The sequence below is a fragment of the Bos mutus genome, chromosome 10 (genome assembly GCF_027580195.1).
Source record: "Bos mutus isolate GX-2022 chromosome 10, NWIPB_WYAK_1.1, whole genome shotgun sequence".
Lineage (NCBI taxonomy): Eukaryota > Metazoa > Chordata > Mammalia > Artiodactyla > Bovidae > Bos > Bos mutus.
The window spans coordinates 15864397-15884346 of NC_091626.1; the positions used below are offsets into that span (position 1 = coordinate 15864397).

General features: G+C 39.6%; 1 protein-coding gene across 3 annotated transcripts in view; it reads left to right on the forward strand.

Annotated features, from left to right (window-relative positions):
- KIF23 (kinesin family member 23) overlaps window positions 1-10557 on the forward strand; it is a 40819-nt gene extending 30262 nt beyond the window's left edge. For 2 of the 3 annotated variants that reach the window (XM_070377352.1, XM_005909684.2), the window contains 13 exons: window positions 603-682; window positions 776-895; window positions 1107-1233; window positions 1565-1723; window positions 2600-2757; window positions 3385-3558; window positions 4028-4207; window positions 4544-4852; window positions 7455-7685; window positions 8466-8548; window positions 8735-8813; window positions 9164-9234; window positions 9931-10557. In XM_070377352.1, coding sequence (XP_070233453.1) covers window positions 603-682; window positions 776-895; window positions 1107-1233; window positions 1565-1723; window positions 2600-2757; window positions 3385-3558; window positions 4028-4207; window positions 4544-4852; window positions 7455-7685; window positions 8466-8548; window positions 8735-8813; window positions 9164-9234; window positions 9931-9946 — 1787 coding nt within the window. In that variant the 3' untranslated portion in view covers window positions 9947-10557. The remainder of the gene's footprint in view (window positions 1-602; window positions 683-775; window positions 896-1106; window positions 1234-1564; window positions 1724-2599; window positions 2758-3384; window positions 3559-4027; window positions 4208-4543; window positions 4853-7454; window positions 7686-8465; window positions 8549-8734; window positions 8814-9163; window positions 9235-9930) is intronic. The other variant, XM_070377353.1, reaches the window with a different exon arrangement.
- The last annotated feature ends 9393 nt before the right edge of the window (window positions 10558-19950 follow it).

The window sequence follows — 19950 nt, forward strand, 5'->3', positions numbered from 1 at the left end:
GCATGGTTTCAAAATGAAAAAACTTTTCTGTGTTGTAATACTTTTAGGGTTTCTGCAGGTGAGATCTCCTGTATTGTTGGCTTGATAGATCTGTCAGACTTGCCCTAACTCAGAAATTCAAACGAGTGGCCAGGACTAACAAGCATGCTGCCTAAGAAACCTTCTTTAGATATAGAGGGAACAGATTTAGTTGGCTCTTGAGACACCTGACTGGTAGAAACAGGAGCTCCTTCTGGTGCAAGGGAGACATCGATGTCTGGATGGAGCCAACTGTAGCCTGAAACAGGGGCATGGTTTAGAGGATATTAAACATCTGTACTCAATATCCTCTTTCATGGCATTTAAGATTTGAAACAAACCTTACGGGTCATGAAGTATAATGTTACATTCAGTGGAGAGTCTTTACATAAGAATCCCGGTACTTACACTCTCCTGCAACATTGCCATATATGGACAGTTCTTTAAGCTGAGCCCACTAAAATCTGTCATTTGTAATTTCTATCTAAGAGTTCCATGAAGTAGATATTTCACAGACAAACAGACCATGCTCTAGCTACTCCATTGGTGTCTTCAAATGACTTCTGTGTACATTTTTCTATCAGGTAACATTAACCAGTCACTAATGACACTGAGAACATGTATGGAGGTCCTGAGAGAGAACCAAACTTATGGTACTAACAAGGTGAGCAGCAGCCTTTGGTTGTTTGTATACTTTGTGTAGTTTTGTTTGTGTGCAGTTTCTGCCTGATGTATTTGGGTTTGAATATATTTATAGATGGTTCCATATCGAGATTCAAAGTTAACCCATCTGTTCAAGAACTACTTTGATGGGGAAGGGAAAGTACGCCTGATCGTGTGTGTGAATCCAAAGGCTGAAGATTATGAAGAAAGCTTGGTAATTTTAATGCCTTTATGAAATCTGAGTTTCTGTAGAGAAAACCATTTACATGTGAAGAATAACATTTTGAACATTTTAAAAACTGATACAGAACCACTGGTTACAGAAGTGAACTAATGACCAATCTATTACTGTCTTACTGATTTCTGAAGAAAGACTGCAAAAGCTTATATATAAAAACAAAATCAAACCCTGTTTTGTATCTTAGCAAGTAATGAGATTTGCAGAAGTGACCCAAGAAGTTGAAGTAGCCAGACCAACAGACAAGGCCATATGTGGTTTAACACCGGGGAGGCGATACAGAAACCAGGCCCGGGCAGGTCCTGTTGGAGACGGTATGAGCTGCTGTGCGTCATCTGCCTGCTGCTGAGTCTGTCTCTCTCTTTTTTAAATCTATTTCACTTAAGAAAACTGTTCACTTTCTTTCCCCTCAACAAACAAGTGCAAAAAAAAGTCTGAACCAAAGTATAAATCACATTTCTTTTATTATATACTGACATTTTTTTCATTTTTTCTTCTTTACAACTCATATAACTCATTTTTAAGGAAATATGATGACCCAACAAAGTACACTGTTAATTGGACTGGGGCTCTTACCAGTGTTAAACTTGTTTGAATAACTCTTTCTCTCCTGTGTAACTTTTTTTTTTAAACAACTCCATACAGAACCGCTGGTTTCAGAAGTGGTTTTACAGAGTTTCCCACCTTTGCCATCCTGCGAACTTCTGGATGTCAATGATGAGCAGACTCTTCCCAGGCTGATCGAAGCACTAGAGAGACGACATCACCTACGACAGATGATGATTGAGGAGTTTAACAGGCAGTGTAAGGGCAAGCTGTTTATAGTCATCTTAACAGGAGAAACTTGCAGGGAGTTTTGTGTTGGGACAGCATCTTTCAAGGAAGGGTTGCCTCTGAACTTTAGTAGCCCCCAAGGCATCATTTTATATCCTAAGAACGTAAAGCAGAAGATCAAAGTGGATGTGAATTTCTCCCTTTTAAAAATTAACAGTCATGATGAAAGGGATAAGAGCTACTTCTTAGCTCCTACTAGTTATTTATATGCAAGGCATTTAACATGTATTATTACATCATAATAACTGTATCTTTGAGAAAATTACTTAATCCTTTATTTCTAGTTTCTGACTGCAAAATGGGATTATAATTGTTCCTGCCTCAGAGGGGGAGTGTGTTAAATATAAGGGTAAGAGATGATATATGAAAATCACATATGACATCCTGGTACATAGGAAGTGCTCACTGAATGTATGTATTCTTATCACCATCATAAGAAAAATGTGAGATTAAATGGTACTTAAATCTCCATTTTGAAATGAAGAAACATGCTCAGAAACAACTTGCCCACGTCACTGACTAGTGAATGGTACATAGGGATTGAACTAACTTGAACTAACTGTCCCTAAAGCTAGTGTTACTTCTGTTTGTTTCTGCATTTGTTCTGAAACAAATTATTTATGCTATAGTGCAAAATCAAAGACTTAAGTGTTTTTTCAGTAACAAAAGTATCTCTTTTGTGGATTTGAGGAACTCTTGATTTCCTTCCAGACTTGTTTTCTGATTATAGACTTTCAAAGGGGTATTTGCTGAAGAGCTTCATTTTATATAAATGACAGTTATAAAAGTTGACTTCACCAGTTGCTTTGGAATTGGAGTAAACTTGCCTGCATGCTTTTGTTTCAGCTATTACTTTTAAGGCTTTGTTACAAGAATTTGACAATGCTGTTTTAAATAAAGAAAACTATATTCAAGGAAAACTAAATGAAAAAGAAAAGGTGATCTCAGGACAGAAACTGGAAATAGAACGACTTGAGAAGAAAAACAAAACTTTAGAATATAAGGTTGGTTTTGGGGTTATTATAATGGATGTATGTGCTGGACATTTAACACTGGTCTTTGATTTAGCTATTCTGCTGTACGGACCTGCAGCTGCTGCTTCCTTGGGAGTTATCACTTGGTTATTTACTAATCTTCATCCCATTCCCCCCATAGAGGAACTGTTAGTGAAAGGCAATAAAAGGGTAGAATACTCTTTATGACACAGACCTTACCAATTGAAGAGAATGTTCTGGTGTTTTAGTTTTGATTATAAATTGCTTTTTGACTTACTACTGAGGATAATTTAGGGGATGCATGATTCATTCTAGAGAAGCTAATCTCAACCAATACAGTTTCTCTATTCTGAAAGTGGCCTTTATAAAAACAAAATTTTAGGCCTTAGTGTTAGGGAACAGTAATTTTCACATGAAATCAATTATAACTTCATCTTTCAGTGAGGAGCTTGTTTAAAAGTTCTCATTTCTAGGAACAGAGATGGGCATTCAGATGAAATTTTAGAGGAAAAGGTTTTCTCCATGATTCTTCTTTCCATAACTGTGCTTGCACAGGCAGATTGTGAGAGAGATTATTTTAAAGCTACTTGAAATGTTTACACATCAAATGTTGAACTTAATGGTCTACATTCCCAGGTTGAGATTCTAGAGAAAACAACAACCATCTATGAGGAAGATAAGCGCAATCTGCAACAGGAGCTTGAAACCCAGAATGAAAAACTTCAGCGACAGTTTTCTGACAAACGTAGACTGGAAGCCAGGCTGCAAGGCATGGTGACGGAAACCACCATGAAGTGGGAGAAAGAATGCGTGAGTGCCACTCCCACAGCCCCCGTCTCATGGGTGACTGATTTCTAACTGTAGGGTTCTGAACGGCTTGTACTGGGGTCCCTGGTGGCTCAGCTGGTAAAGAATCTGCCTGCAGTGCGGGAGACCTGGGTTCAGTCCCTGGATCAGGAAGATTTCCTGGAGAAGGGAATGGTAGCCCACTCCAGTATTCTTGCCTGGAGAATTTCATGGACAGAGGAGCCTGGCAGGCTACAGTCCACGGGGTCTCGAAGAGTCAGACACGACTGAATGACACAGAGTGTTTTAGTGGTGGCAACAGCAGCCACTACTCCGTCCCCTTTACCTTTTTTCTCTGCCCTAACAAGTCACAGCAAATTAATTAGCATTTTGAAGAACTATCATCTTTAGGAAATAAAATGTTCAGGTGAACTGATGCAGTTGGTTTGGTGTAACTGAATTAGACTACTTATTGCCATTCATAAACCTTCAGGAGCGTCGAGTGGCAGCCAAACAGCTGGAGATGCAAAATAAACTCTGGGTGAAGGATGAGAAACTGAAACAACTGAAGGCTATCGTTACTGAGCCCAAAACCGAAAAGCCAGAGAGGCCCTCTCGGGAGCGCGATCGAGAAAAAGTGACTCAGAGATCTGTTTCTCCATCACCCATACCTGTAAGTTGTTTGTAGTTGTGTTGTGTAGTAACTTCATAGTACTAGAGAAGATTTGTTCAGATTAGCTGACTATTTCTATGAGAATCAACTAGCTGACTATTACTATGAGAATCAATTTTTTTGTTTTAAATTTATTATATTTCTCAAATTTCTATTTATACTTAAAAATTTAGTATAAACACAAATTTAGTGTAAAATTAGTAATTCAGAACAAAAATTGTCTTAAAAAAAGACAAGTTATAAATTATGTCTTCACGAGCTAAAATTATAGCAAAGTAATGAATTGTTTCTCAGTTTTTCAACTCTCGCTCATTAATTTCTCTTCAATTTTTTTAGCTTTCTAGTAACTATATTGCTCAGATTTCCAACGGCCAGCAACTCATGAGTCAACAGCTACATAGGCGCTCTAACTCTTGCAGCAGCATTTCTGTAGCTTCCTGTATTTCGGAATGGGAGCAGAAAATACCTCCGTACAACACACCTCTCAATGTCACATCTATTGCGAGGCGTAGGCAGCAGGAGCCAGGACAAAGTAAAACTTGTATCGTGTCAGACAGAAGGCGAGGGATGTACTGGAATGAAGGCAGGGAGGTGGTTCCTTCGTTCAGAAATGAGATAGAAGTAGAAGAGGATCACTGCAGCAGGGTTAGTGCCAGTTATCATTTTAAAGCATTGTAGCAATAGATTTTAATGTTGTGTGTTTTTATAACTTGGTTTTGAAAGTTCACTGGAATGATGGGTGAGCTCTAATATATAAGCAAGGTCTGATTTTTCTGTCAGTTTGAAAGATCAGATCACCCTGAAACTGAGGCCTAGCTCTTCATCTGAAAAAGCCTAGCTGCATTTGGCACAGAAAGTGCCTCGTGTTCAGTGAACACGTGCTCTTCAGCTGCATGAACTGATAAGCAAAATCCACAGAATCAGTGAGTGTCTTAGAACACATTTTCCATTCTTTTCTTGTGGCTTTTCTTCCTCAAATTGGAGTTTTTACGTTTTTTTTAATTTCCATTTTTAAAACTGCTTTCCCGGACTTTTATTTAAAAAAAATAGATATGTAAATATTTTTTTTTCTTCAGCCTTTGACAGTAAGTCATAGACTTTGTGTCTTACACACATAACCACAGTCTTCATCACACCTGAGAAAGTTAGTGGTGTCCCAATAATGGCTTTTCATTTTTCAAACCTTGGTCCTATCAAAGTGAATACATTATATGTGGTTATTATCTCTTTAATCTTTTTAATATAAAATAGTCCATCCTCCCCCTTTTTTAAATTTTCATGATACTATTTTTTGAGGAGCCCAGGCCAGTTGTTTTATAACTGCCAAAGGAAGATTTACATGTCCAATAAATTGCTTTTAATCTCAAGGCCTTTGTCTCAATTTAGAAGGGCTCTGCCTCATTCAAGGTTGTTTAAACAAATTCATGTTTATATTTTCTTTTTAAAGATTAAGGTAAAATTTTCCTCTGAATCTGAGTAAGTTGGCAAAGTTAATATTGTGAATCTACATTTAGTAAAATTTTAATATATCTAAGAATTTTTCTTTAAATAATTTAATTTATAGTAAATATTTGCTTTAGATTTTGTTATTGTATAATTTAGGGTACAGAACATATTTCATTTAGGTGGCCTGCATTCCTGATTATTAAGGGATAATGATGAATTACAAGGTATTTACCAAAGGCAACAGATAAGTCTAAAGTCGCTTAAGCTTCTTTACTTTGCAGATTTTGCTTTAAACCTTTTTGGGGAGCAAATTATATGGTGACTGGTCTTTCTGATCAACTCTAATAAATCCTCCTTATTTCATGCAAATTTATAGACTGGAAAACTATTCAAGGCCTACTTATGCCTGGTCAACATTAACATAGTATCTAATGTGGCTATGAGGTATTTAAGAGAATTTACTAGAGATCCTTTAACTTCTTTTGAAATCAAAATCTCTTTAGAAGTGCAGCAGAATACACATCTAGGTTTGTTGGTCAAAAATTATGTCAAGGCGAACTCAATTTATATACTTCAGTGAGGAAGAAAGCTTAAATATTTTGTATTTCATAAATGACAGTAGAGTGTAAGTAAGGACAGTCATCTTTCCAAAGTTTGTTTCACAGTGTCTCTGTTGCTAAATGTGTTTGAGAAAACTATCACCTTTGCTAAATGGTAGGTCATGAAAACCTCTTTCTTCCTCATTCAGCATTAAGCCATTTAAGAATGGGACGTTTCCTGCTTGTTGTGAGGCCTGGGTATCCTTAGTGGCAAATGCTGTTGCCCATGTTTTGGTGTCATGATTTTGTCACTGATGCATTGTTTGTTATAATTGTACAGGGGAGATACTTCAGTTCTCCAAATACACATTTTAAATTAGGTGTCCATACTTGACCGGTTTTGAAGGATTTGGCCTGTGACAGACCCTTTCATTTGCTTTCAGTTTTGCAAACAAAAACTTTGCAAAGTTACAAAGAAACTATTAACTATGTTCTGTATGTGATTTTTCCCCCCACCCTTAGGTTGACTGTGCTAAACTTAACTTTCCTAAATTTATATAACGTTTTACTGGAAGTATCTAGTTTTTTATTGCATGATAAGAGACTGATTTGATAGTGAATTCTTTATCTGGTTCTTGGAACCTTTAGGAAATGTTTGTGAACTTTTCATAAAGTTATGTTCTGGGATTTTTAAAAGTTTGCAGAAGTACTTTATTTACATTCTTTTAATCATTTTATACACAGGGTTCTTAAAATACTTTGTTTTTTAGCATGTATTTACTATACAGCTCCATCAGCTTTTGCTGGGGGGAGAGGTCTGTTTTTTTAATAGGAGTATTTTCTCTTTTGTTTAGAGGCCTATGATGTGTTTAGGGCTTTTACTGATCTTTTTGAAGCTTTTAACATAGTTGTGGACCTAACAGATTACTTCACAATAGCAGGAACAAATACTGGTTTTTGATCAAGAATGAAAAAATGAATTATTTGTCCTAAACATCACCTACACAGGAAAGACTAGCAGCATTACCAGAACTTTCTCTTCTACTCTTTGTTGAAAGGGAAGATCTCTAGTAGAATATATACTACATACATAAACTGGTATTTAAAGATGTTTGTTGGTTTTGTGTCTACATACAAAGATTCATGCATTTGTTTTCATACTGTCACCAACTAAAGTAGCCAAAACTGCTGCACTTCTAATAGTACCCTGAAATTAATTCTGGGTTATGCTTGTTTCTTGATTCCTCTCTCAATCTGATCAGAACGCACCACCAATTCGTCTGCGACACAGACGATCACGCTCTGCGGGAGACAGATGGGTAGATCATAAGCCTGCCACTAACCTGCAAACTGAGACAGTCATGCAGCCACATGTCCCCCGAGCCATCACTGTGTCTGTTGCAAATGAAAAGGCACTAGCTAAGTGTGAGAAGTACATGCTGACACACCAGGAACTAGCCTCCGATGGGGAGATTGAAACTAAGCTAATTAAGGTAAAAATTTACACAAGAGAAGGAAATATTCAAAAAACAAGAAACCATTTACTCTTCTGTTCCTTTGACACATAGACAGTGTCAACTAGAAGAGAAATGGGTATTTGATAAAACTTTTTTTGTTGTTAGAAAACTCAAGTTACTCCTTGGGTTTGAATCTGCTAAATTGGAACTAAATCTGCTAAATGTGTTTGTTAGAGGAACTCCAGATATATACTTTTAATTAATGTGCGTTTTGTTTTAAATCAAACAAAGAACTCCTGCCTTTGCTTAAGAGTACTATCATTGGAGGGAATTCCTTGGCAGTCCAGTGGTTAAGACTGCTGTCACTGCCAAGGACCCAGGTTCAATTCCTGGTCTGGGAACTAAGATCTCGCGAGCTGTACATAACGGCCAAAAAAATAAAAAGACTGTCCTGTCACGTGTGTATGAGAGAAGGGGAACATCCAAAGAGGACAGTATATTGCCTTAGAACATTTAGAAATTTGATAGATTGCTTGATCTTTACTGTAGTTTTTAAATTACTGGTTGAATAAAAAGGAATGTTATTTTCTGCAAGTAAGAATGCTATTAATTATACTGCATTGGACTTTTTTTATAGAGACATATGCACACAAATCTTTAAAGTATTTTAAGGTACTGACCCAGCAGTCCAAGCACCATCTGGTTTTGTGGATGGGAGTTTTCATAAAAGTCTTAAAAAATCAGTTTGAAATATATATGTATGTTTATCATTTGGATGTATAAAAGTGTAATGGTGATCTTTTCTCCTGGCTGTAGGGTGATGTTTATAAAACAAGGGGTGGTGGACAATCCGTCCAGTTTACTGAAATAGAGACTTTAAAACAAGAATCACCAACTAGGTGAGTGAGCATCAAATTGCTTTATTTAGAGGGCTGTAATTTTCTTATCTGCTCGTTCTTGAGGAACAGACTAGCCTGTAAAAACGTGTCATTAATTCTTTGAAGGAGTATATATGGTATTTCTCTAATATTTTTCCTGTTCTTAGATGTAAAAAATAACTGTTGCGTCGTTCCCTTTTTCTGTAGTCGAAAACGAAGATCATCTACAGTAGCACCTGCCCAGCCAGATGGAACAGAGTCTGAATGGACTGATGTAGAAACAAGGGTAGGAGTGAAATATTTGTAGGGGTGCATTTCTGCTCTGGTCTTACTGGATGGAGCTCTTCAGTTCGAAGCCCCTGTCTTTAGTGTAGTGGGTCTATGCCCAAAAATCAAGTAAGAGAGCATCACCTAGAAGAGCAAGAATGTCCATCAAGCTGATGGGAGTCCTCTCAGGAGCAGAACTGTTATTCCTGGGGACAGATTTGAATAAAGAGTGTGGGAAGGTGGGGGCCAGGCTCCAGCCTTTGCCACTCACTTTCTCAAGAACTCTTTCTGATAGAAAATGAGATTACCTGGATGGTCTCTGAAGACCCTCCAACCTCACAGTTTTCCTCTCTGTGGTTTTCTCCCCAGTGCTCTGTGGCTGTGGAGATGAGAGCGGGCTCTCAGCTGGGGCCTGGGTACCAGCACCATGCACAACCCAAGTGAGTACTGACCAAGTGTGGCCTTTCTCTCTGTCTTCCCTCCCCACCACCCCTTCTCCCTACATCCACCTTTTTTTTTCCCTAAGAGGATCTATGTGTTTTTTGGTTACCCTCTGGAATATCTGGGCCCTACTGGCAGACTACAGGAGGCAGTAACAGTGCTGAGAACCCTGGGGGGTTGGATAATAGCAATTAGAGCTGTAAGAACACTCACTCTTTCTTGTTCCTAGTTTGCGAGTGCTCATAAAGCTTTCAGAGGCCTAAGGGAGATCACCTCTAAGGAGGGGAGGCTGGGGTCGGGGTGACAGCTCCTCACATAATTCATTCTTTCCTAACCTGCCTCTTGTTATAGCAAGAAGTGTTCATTAAAATAAAACGGAATGGTGAAATCTGGTAGGGAAAGGAATCACATATTAAAGACATAGCCAAGAGTCTGGCCCATTCTTTTACTATTTTAAGCCCCCTTTTTTCAAGTATCTAACTATACAGGTCCATGTGTCTACTTCTGACACATGTATGTACTCCTTAGGCAATTTGGAAAATCAGATAAAGATGGGAAGTCTAATTAAATACTGGATAAGCATATTTTATTTGCTTTTTTAGAATAACTTTTCCCATGATAAAACAGGAATTCTCTCAAAGCCCTCCTAGAGATTCATTGCAAAACTCAACACTAAATGCTGGCTTTCATTTTAGGCGCAAGAAGCCATGAATTGACAGTTTCAATAACAAAAGAACATTTTCATCATTTGTGTTGGTGATTTCTCCAAAGCAGTGCCTTCTGAAAACCATCTTATAAAACTCCAGCTTTGTTGAAAATCACAGACCTCATGTCATCACACACTGGCCTCCATCAGGGATTCCCCTGTGGCTCCAAAGATATCTAGGATTCTACAAACTTTTTATATTATACACCTTGCCATATTTAATATTAGTAGCAGAGAAAGACCCCTCTTTCTCATTGCTGTATGAACTTTTTTATATTGCTATTTTTTGTATATTTCTTGTATAAACTAATTCATGCATGTGTTTGTCTTGGATAATTAAGGAAAAATATATCTAGATCACGCTTTGCTTTTTATTGTGATTTTCCACCTGCTGTCTGAATATTTCTTAAGGATTTATAAACAGAACAAATGCTGCTATTGATTAGCTGCGAGAATGCACTTTAGACATATTGGACAATTCAACCTGAGATATCAGACTCGCCAATACTAAAACCATTTTAGGAAGGTGTTTGGAATTTTGTATGTATGTACTTTCTGACATTTAGATATGCCAAAAGAAATGAAATAAAAGCACTAAGAAATATAAGGTTACGAGATGGTAATTTAACACACTCCCAGAACCTGGCATCGTGCTTGTCATTTAGCTGGCAATCATCTTTGGGGGGAATGAAACAAAAGCACTAGAAACTGCTGTCACCATGCTGAGGATACCTGTTTCTGCACGCAAAGAAACAGGTTTGAAAGGGGCTATTTACTCTGCTGAAAACCAGGAATACCCTCCCAGTCCACACAACCCGATGGTGTACTGCAGTCCACAGGCCATCCTTCGTACATAAACTGTGTTTGACCCGGAATCCTTTTACTTCATTCAACTTAGGGTTTCACGAATAGCACTCAATCTCCAGGTATGAAAATTTTAAATTATTGGTATTATACCTAACTTGCAGGTGCAGATAAAAAGTAGAGGAGCAAGTGATGGCAGCAGCATGGCAGTGTGAGTTCCTTTTCTTCTTTTATTTACAACTATCTGCTTGTTGATGGGCTTCCCTGGTGGCTCAGACAGTAACGACTGCCTGCAATGCAGGAGACCTGGGTTCCATCCCTGAGTCATTCATAACCGAACAGAAGTTTCTCTGTACACTACACTGGAACATGCAAAAGATTTCTACCAAAAAGTGCTTCAGAACATAGGTGGGGAGACCTTAGCAGCACTGCGGACCCAAGAGTTCGTGAGCCTGCCTCACCCCCACCTGCTGGGGGGAGGGACGGGAAGCCAGACGGGAGTGTAGAGACCGGAGAGTGTGGGCGGACGGTGCGGGAGAGGGCATCTGTGGGGAACCAGGCAAACGGTGGGGGGACAGAAACCAGTTTGGAGGCCGAAGGGGAGCAGCAACACACTGGGCTTCCACTGCCAGGGACCACAGCCACCTCCCTCAGAGGTCTTAAAGTGACTGCCTCGCTGCCTGGCTGGGCACTGCTGGAGGAACCTGCTTCTTTCCAGCAGCACTAATTCCTCAGGAGCGACTAGTGGGAGTGGGGAGACGGAGACGAGAACAAAGAGCACTGAAGGATCTCACGTCCTGCTGCCTGCCTTGGATTTCAGCGGGAGGTCTGTGCGTGGCCCTCCGGGGGGCTTACCGCAGTGGAGGGTTCCCCCTGCCTGCTGTGGAAAGGGGGTGCTAAGCCCACATTGCCCCACTCTGCTGCCAGCTTTTTCTAGGCAGACTTTTTTTTAAACCGGCTCTCCGTAGCATGGCCCTAGAGCCAGCTGAGGTAGAGAAACCAAAAATTGAGCTATGCCGCCACCTTGTGGAGAACAAAAAAAAGGTTTCTAATGGTCAGTGTTGAACTGGAACATCTAACAACTAGAAAGAAAGAGGTGTGCTACTTCAAACTCAGTGGGCAGAGGCACATTTTACCAAACAAAAAAATCACAGTGATATGGAATCCCAAAGAGAAAAACAATAATTCTTCAGCAACTGAATCCACAGGCACAGAATACTGTATCTGATAAAAATTAGAAACAGCTGTGATGAAAGTACAAGAAAGCTTAGGCAGTTATTTACCAAATATATTGAGTTTTCAAAAAGAACCAAATTCTTCAGCTGAAGAATTCAATGAATGAGATCAAGAATATGTAGAAAGCTTAGGGAATTAGGCAGATGAAATTTGGGAAAGAATTAGCAACTTGATTCTTAAAAAGTGAAAACCTAAGAGAACTCTCATACGTGATGAGAAAAACAAATGTGAGACTAATGGTCTATCCGAAGGAGCAGAGAGGGAGAGGGAAGCAGAGAATGTGTATTTAAAGAAATAGCTGAGAATTTCCCAAGCCAGGGAGGAAGTTGGACCTAAAAGCCCAATAGGACACACTATTCTCTCAATGCCAAAAGACCTCCAATTACATCAAAAGCCATTAAAAAAAAATCATAAAGGCAACAGTGGGGAGAAAAAGTAACTTACAAACGAATGCTTGCAAGGCTATCAGTGGATTTCCCAGCAGAAATTCTACAGGCCAGGACAAAGTGGAACGACATATTCAAAGTGTGGAAGATAAATATGGCTGGCCAAGAATACTTTATCCAGCAAAGCTGACCTTCAGCTATGAAGGAGAAATAAAGGCTTTCTCAGACACACAAAACCTGCCTTACAGGAAATGCTACAAGGAGTTCTTAAGTTGAAATAAAACGGTCCTAACTAGTGACACAGAAATGAAAATACACATAAAAAGAGGTAAACTGTGACATCGGAAGTATAAAAGGGGAGGAATAAAAAGGGTTGAGCCATTACAGGAGAATGAAAACAAGACGCTATCAGCATGAGAAGGACTACTTTACTTATGAGATGTATTCTGAAAGCTACAAAGAGGTGAGTGAAAAAGCTGGCTTGAAGCTCAACATCCAAAAAACTAAGATCATGGCATCTGGTCCCATCACTTCATGGCAAATAGAAGGGGAAAAAGTGGAAGCAGTAACACATTTTTACCTTCTTGGGCCCCAAAACCATTGCACATGGTGACTGTAGCCATGAAATTAAGAGATGCCTGCTCCTTGGAAGGAAAGCTACGACAAACCTAGACAGCATATTAAAAAGCAGAGACATCACTGCCAACAAAGGTCCTCATAGTCAAAGCTATGGTTTTTCTAGTAGTCATGTGTGGATGTGAGAGTTGGACCATAAAGAAGGCTGAGCGCTGAAGAACTGATACTTTTGAACTTGGAGAAGACTCTTGAGAGTTCCTTGGACAGCAAGGATATAAAATTAGTCAATTCTAAAAGAAATCACCCTGAATATTCATTGGAAAGACATGCTGAAGCTGAAGCGCCAATACTTTGGCCACCTGATGTGAAGACCTAACTCTGGAAAAGACCCTGATGCTGGAAAAGACTGAAGGCAAAAGGGGATGGGGGTGGCAGAGGATGAGATGGTTAGACGACGTCACTGGACACAATGGACATGAGTTTGAGCAAACTCTGGGAGATGGTCAAGGACAGAAGAGGCTGCTGTGCTGCATCTCATGGGGTCACAAAGAGTTTGACACGACTGAGTGACTGAACAACTACCACCACCACAAAGCAAAAAAAAACAGGCAAGAAACATTATGAAGAAAAAATAAGGAGGAGCAGACTGAGCAAATCACTAAGGAAAACTACCACTTTACAAAGGTAGAAACAGGAAAAAGATAAAAAACAAGGCAAATGATAAGAGAGCAATAGTGAGTCCTTATCAATAATCACTCCAAACACATTATGTTACTTATAGGCAGAAGCAAAAATATAAAAAATGTTATAGAAATGAACCCATTTACAAAACAGACAGACTCATAGACTAGAAAAAAAAAATTATGGTTACCAAAGGGGAGGGATAGATTGGGAGTTTGGGACTGACATATGCACTTCTATATTTAAAACAGATAACCAACAAAGACCTACTGTGTATAGCACAGGGAAATCTGGTCAATACTCTATAATAATCTAAACGGGAAAAGAATTTGAAAACTAGATACATGTATATGCAGAACTGAACCACTTTGGGGTACCCCTGAAACCAGCATGACATTCTTAATCACCTACACTCCAACATAAAACAGAAATTTTAAAAGAGGGCTGAATCAGGAAGAAATAGAGAATATGAGCAGGCCATAACCAAAGAGACTGAATTAGTAATCATAAACCTAACAGAGAAAACCACAGGACAAGATGGCGACACTGAAGAATTCTACCATTCAAAGGATCATCATCATCAATCCTCAGTTCAGTTCAGTTGCTTAGTCGTGTCCGACTCCTTGCGACCCCATGAATCGCAGCACGCCAGGCCTTCTGTCCATCACCAACTTGCAGAGTTCACTCAGACTCACATCCATCGAGTCAGTGATGCCATGCCATCCAGCCATCTCATCCTCTGTCGTCCCCTTCTCCTCCTGCCCCCAATCCCTCCCAGCATCAGAGTCTTTTCCAATGAATTAACTCTTCACATGAGGTGGCCAAAGTACTGGAGTTTCAGCTTCAGCATCATTCCTTCCAAAGAAATCCCAGGGCTGATCTCCTTTAGAATGGACTGGTTGGATCTCCTTGCAGTCCAAGGGACTCTCAAGAGTCTTCTCCAACACCACAGTTCAAAAGCATCAATTCTTTGGCGCTCAGCTTTCTTCACAGTCACAACTCTCACATCCATACATGACCACAGGAAAAACCATAGCCTTGACTAGACGGACCTTTGTTGGCAAAGTAATGTCTCTGCTTTTCAATATGCTATCTAGGTTGGTCATAACTTTTCTTCCAAGGAGTAAGCATCTTTTAATTTCATGGCTGCAATCATCATCTGCAGTGATTTTGGAGCCCCCCAAAATAAAGTCTGACACTGTTTCCACTGTTTCCCCATCTATTTCCCATGAGGTGATGGGACCAGATGCCATGATCTTCGTTTTCTGAATGTTGAGTTTTAAGCCAACTTTTTCACTCTCCTCTTTCACCTTACTCAAGAGGCTTTTTAGTTCCCCTTCACTTTCTGCCATAAGGGTGGTGTCATTTGCATATCTGAGGTTATTGATATTTCTCCTGGCAATCTTGATTCCAGCTTGTGTTTCTTCCAGTCCAGTGTTTCTCATGATGTACTCTGCATATAAGTTAAATAAGCAGGGTGACAATATACAGCCTTGACATACTCCTTTTCCTATTTGGAACCAGTCTGTTGTTCCATGTCCAGTTCTAACTGTTGCTTCCTGACCTGCATACAGATTTCTCAAGAGGCAGGTCAGGTGGTCTGGTATTCCCATCTCTTGAAGAATTTTCCACAGTTTATTGTGATCCACACAGTCAACTCTTAGAAAAATTTGAGAAGGGAATACTTCCATACTCATTCTATGAGACCAGCATTAACCTGAAACCAAAGCCAGATAAGGATATAACAAGAAATGAAAATGACAGATCAGTATCCCTGCTGAATATAGGAACAGAAAATCTCAATAAAGTATCAGCAAACTGCATTCAAGAACACTTAAGAATTGTATACCATGACCAAGTGGGATTTATGCCTTGTATGTAAGAATGGTTCAACATATGTAAATCAATAAATGTCACACACATTAATAAAACATAAAAATCACATGACCATCTCAATAGATGCAGAAAAACTGTTCGACAAAATACAACATCCTTTCATAATAAAAAAACCTTAGCAGATTGGGTGCAGAAGGAACATACCTAAACATAATGAAGCTCATGAGTAACAAACAGTTAACATACTTTCACTGGAGAAAGAAAGCTTTTCTTCTAAGATCAGGAATAAGACAGGGATGTCTATTCTCATTATTCTTATTCAATATAGTATTGGAAGCCCTAGCTAGAATAATTAGGCAAGACAAAGAAATCTATCTGAACACAATGAAAACACTACCTTGAAAAGATATCTAACCCCCATGTTCACTGCAGCATTATTTACAATAGCCAAGACATGAGTCCACCAACCAATGAACGGACAAAGAAAACACGTTATATGTAATCACATTGAGATACTACTCAACTATTAACAAGTAATAAAATCCTGCCATTTGAGACAACATGGATAAACCTTGAGCACATTTTGTTAAGTGAGGTAAGTTAGACAAGTACTGTCTGATTTAACTTATATACCCATCTGAATGCAGAGTTCCAAATAGCAGCAAGGAGAGATAAGAAAGCCTTCCTAAGTGAACAATGCAAGGAAAGAGAAGAAAATAACAGAATGGGAAAGACTATAGCGATCTCTTCGAGGAAATTAGAGATACCAAGGGAACATTTCATGCAAAGACGGGCACAATAAAGGACAAAAGGTCCATACCTGTGAGGTATGGACCTCACAGAAGCAGAAGATATTAAGAAGGGGTGGCAAGAATACACAGAACTATACAAAAAAGATTTTAATGACCCAGATAACCACGATGGTGTGATCACTCACCTAGAACCAGACAACCTGGAGTGCAAAGTCAAGTGGGCCTTAGGAAGCATCACTATGAACAAAGCTAGTGAAGGTGATGGAATTCCAGCTGAGCTATTTCAAATCCTAAAAGATGTTGTTGTTAAAGTGCTGCACTCAATATGCCAGCAAATCTGGAAAACTCAGCAGTGGCCACAGGACTGGAAACGGTCAGTTTTCATTTCAATCCCAAAGAAAGGCAATGCCAAAGAATGTTAAAACTACCACACAGTTGCACTCATCTCACAAGCTAGCAAAGTAATGCTCAAAATTATCCAAGCCAGGCTTCAACAGTACATGAACCAGGAACTTCCAGATGTTCAAGCTGGATTTAGAAAAGGCAGAGGAACCAGAGATCAAATTGCCAGCATCTGTTGGATCATAGAAAAAGCATGAGAATTCCAGAAAAACATCTACTTCTGCTTCATTGACTATGGTAAAGCCTTTGACTATGTGGATCACAACTAACTGTGGAAAACTCTTAAAGAGATGGAAATACCAGACCACCTGACCTGCCTCCTGAGAAATCTGAGTGCAGGTCAAGAAGCAATCGTTAGAACCAGACATGGAACAATGGACTGGTTCCAAATTGGGAAAGGGGTACATCAAGGCTGTATATTGTCACCCTACTAATCTAACCCTATACAGAGTACATCATGAGAAATGCCAGGATGGATGAAGCACAAGCTGGACTCAAGATTGCCAGGAGAAATACCAATAACCTCAGATATGCAGGTGACACCATCCTTATGGCAGAAAATGGAGAGTAACTAAAGAACCTCTTGATGAGACTGAAAGAGGAGAGTGAAAACGCTGGCTTAAAACTCAACGATCAAAAAACTAAGATCATGGCATCTGGTCCCATCACTTCATGGCAAATAGATAGGGAAACAATGGAAACAGTGAGACTTTATTTTCTTGGGCTCCCAAATCACTGCAGATGGTGACTGCAGCCGTGAAATTAAAAGACGCTTGCTCCTTTGAAGAAAAGCTGTGACTAACCTAGACAGCATATTAAAAAGCAGAGACATTACTTTGCCGACAAAGGTCTATACAGTCAAAGCTATGGTTTTTCCAGTAGTCATATGTGGATGTGAGAGTTGGACCATAAAGAAAGCTGAGCATTGAAGAATTGATACTTTTGAACTGTAGTGTTGGAGAAAACTCTTGAGAGTCTCCTGGACTGAAAGAAGATCAAACCAGTCAATCCTAAAGAAAATCAGTCCTGAATACTCACTGGAAGGACTGATGCTGATGCTCCAATACTTTGGCTACTGATTCAAAGAAGTGATTCATTGGAAAACACCCTGATGCTGGGGAAGGTTGAAGGCAGGAGGAGAAAGGGATGACGGAAGATGAGATGGTTGGATGGTATCACCAACTCAATGGACATGAGTTTGAGCAAGCTCTGGGAGTTGGTGAAGAACAGGGAAACCTGGCGTCCTGCAGTCCATAGGGTTGCAAAGAGTTGAACGTGACTGAGTGACTGAATCCAAACTTGTAAAACTCAAGAGTATTATGGTGGTTACTTGGGCCTAGGAGTTGGGAAGACCTGACAGATTTAAGTTTACTACATGCAACAAGTATAAATAAGCCCTAGAGACATAAGGCACAGTATGGTGAAGGACAAAAAAGATGTCCTTTTCATTATAGGGGACTGGAATGCAAAAGTAGAAGTCAAGAAACACCTGGAGTAACAGGCAAATTTGGCCTTGGAATACAGAATGAAGCAGGGCAAAGATTAATAGAGTTTTGCCAAGAAAATGCACTGGTCCTAGCAAACACCCTCTTCCAACAACACAAGAGAAGACTCTACACATGGACATCACCAGATGGTCAACACCAAAATCAAGATTGATTATATTCTTCACAGCCAAAGATGGAGAAGCTCTAAACAGTCAACAAAAACAAGACCAGGAACTGACTGTGGCTCAGATCATGAACTCCTTATTGCCAAATTCAGACTTAAATTGAAGAAAGTAGGGTAAACCACTAGACCACTCAGGTATGACCTAAATCAAATCCCTTATGATTATACAGTGGAAATGAGAAATAGATTTAAGGGCCTAGATCTGATAGATAGAGTGCCTGATGAACTATGGACAGAGGTTCGTGACATTGTACAGGAGACAGGGATCAAGACCATCCCCATGGAAAAGAAATGCAAAAAAGCAAAATGGCTGTCTGGGGAGGTCTTACAAATAGCTGTGAAAAGAAGAGCAGTGAAAAGCAAAGGAGAAAAGGAAAGATATAAGCATCTGAATGCAGAGTTCCAAAGAATAGCAAGAAGAGATAAGAAAGCCGTCCTTAGCGATCAATGCAAAGAAATAGAGGAAAACAACTGAATGGGAAAGACTAGAGATCTCTTCAAGAAAATAAGAGATACCAAGGGAACATTTCATGCAAAGATGGGCTCGATAAAGGACAGAAATGGTATGGACCTAACAGAAGCAGAAGATATTAAGAAGAGGTGGCAAGAATACACAGAAGAACTATACAAAAAAGATCTTCATGACCCAGATAATCATGATGGTGTGATCACTCATCTAGAGCCAGACATCCTGGAATGTGAAGTCAAGTGGGCCTTAGAAAGCATCACTACGAACAAAGCTAGTGGAGGTGATGGAGATCAAGTTGAGCTATTTCAAATCCTGAAAGATGATGCTGTGAAAGTGCTGCACTCAATATGCCAGCAAATTTGGACAACTCAGCAGTGGCCACAGGACTGGAAAAGGTCAGTTTTCATTCCAATCCCAAAGAAAGGCAATGCCAAAGAATGCTCAAACTACTGCACAATTGCACTCATCTCACACGCTAGTAAAGTAATGCTCAAAATTCTCCAAGCCAGGCTTTAGCAATACATGAACCGTGAACTTCCAGATGTTCAGGCTGGTTTTAGAAAAGGCAGAGGAACCAGAGATCAAATTGCCAACATCTGCTGGATCATGGAAAAAGCAAGAGAGTTCCAGAAAAACATCTATTTCTGCTTTATTGACTATGCCAAAGCCTTTGACTGTGTGGATCACAATAAACCGTGGAAAATTCTTCAAGAGATGGGAATACCAGACCACCTGACCTGCCTCTTGAGAAATCTGTATGCAGGTCAGGAAGCAACAGTTAGAACTGGACATGGAACAACAGACTGGTTCCAAATAGGAAAAGGAGTATGTCAAGGCTGTATATTGTCACCCTGCTTATTTAACTTATATGCAGAATACATCATGAGAAATGCTGGGCTGGAAGAAGCACAAGCTGGAATCAAGATTGCCGGGAGAAATATCAATAACCTCAGATATGCAAATGACACCACCCTTATGGCAGAAAGTGAAGGGGAACTAAAAAGCCTCTTGAGTAAGGTGAAAGAGGAGAGTGAAAAAGTTGGCTTAAAACTCAACATTCAGAAAACGAAGATCATGGCATCTGGTCCCATCACCTCATGGGAAATAGATGGGGAAACAGTGGACACAGTGTCAGATTTTATTTTGGGGGGCTCCAAAATCACTGCAGATGATGATTGCAGCCATGAAATTAAAAG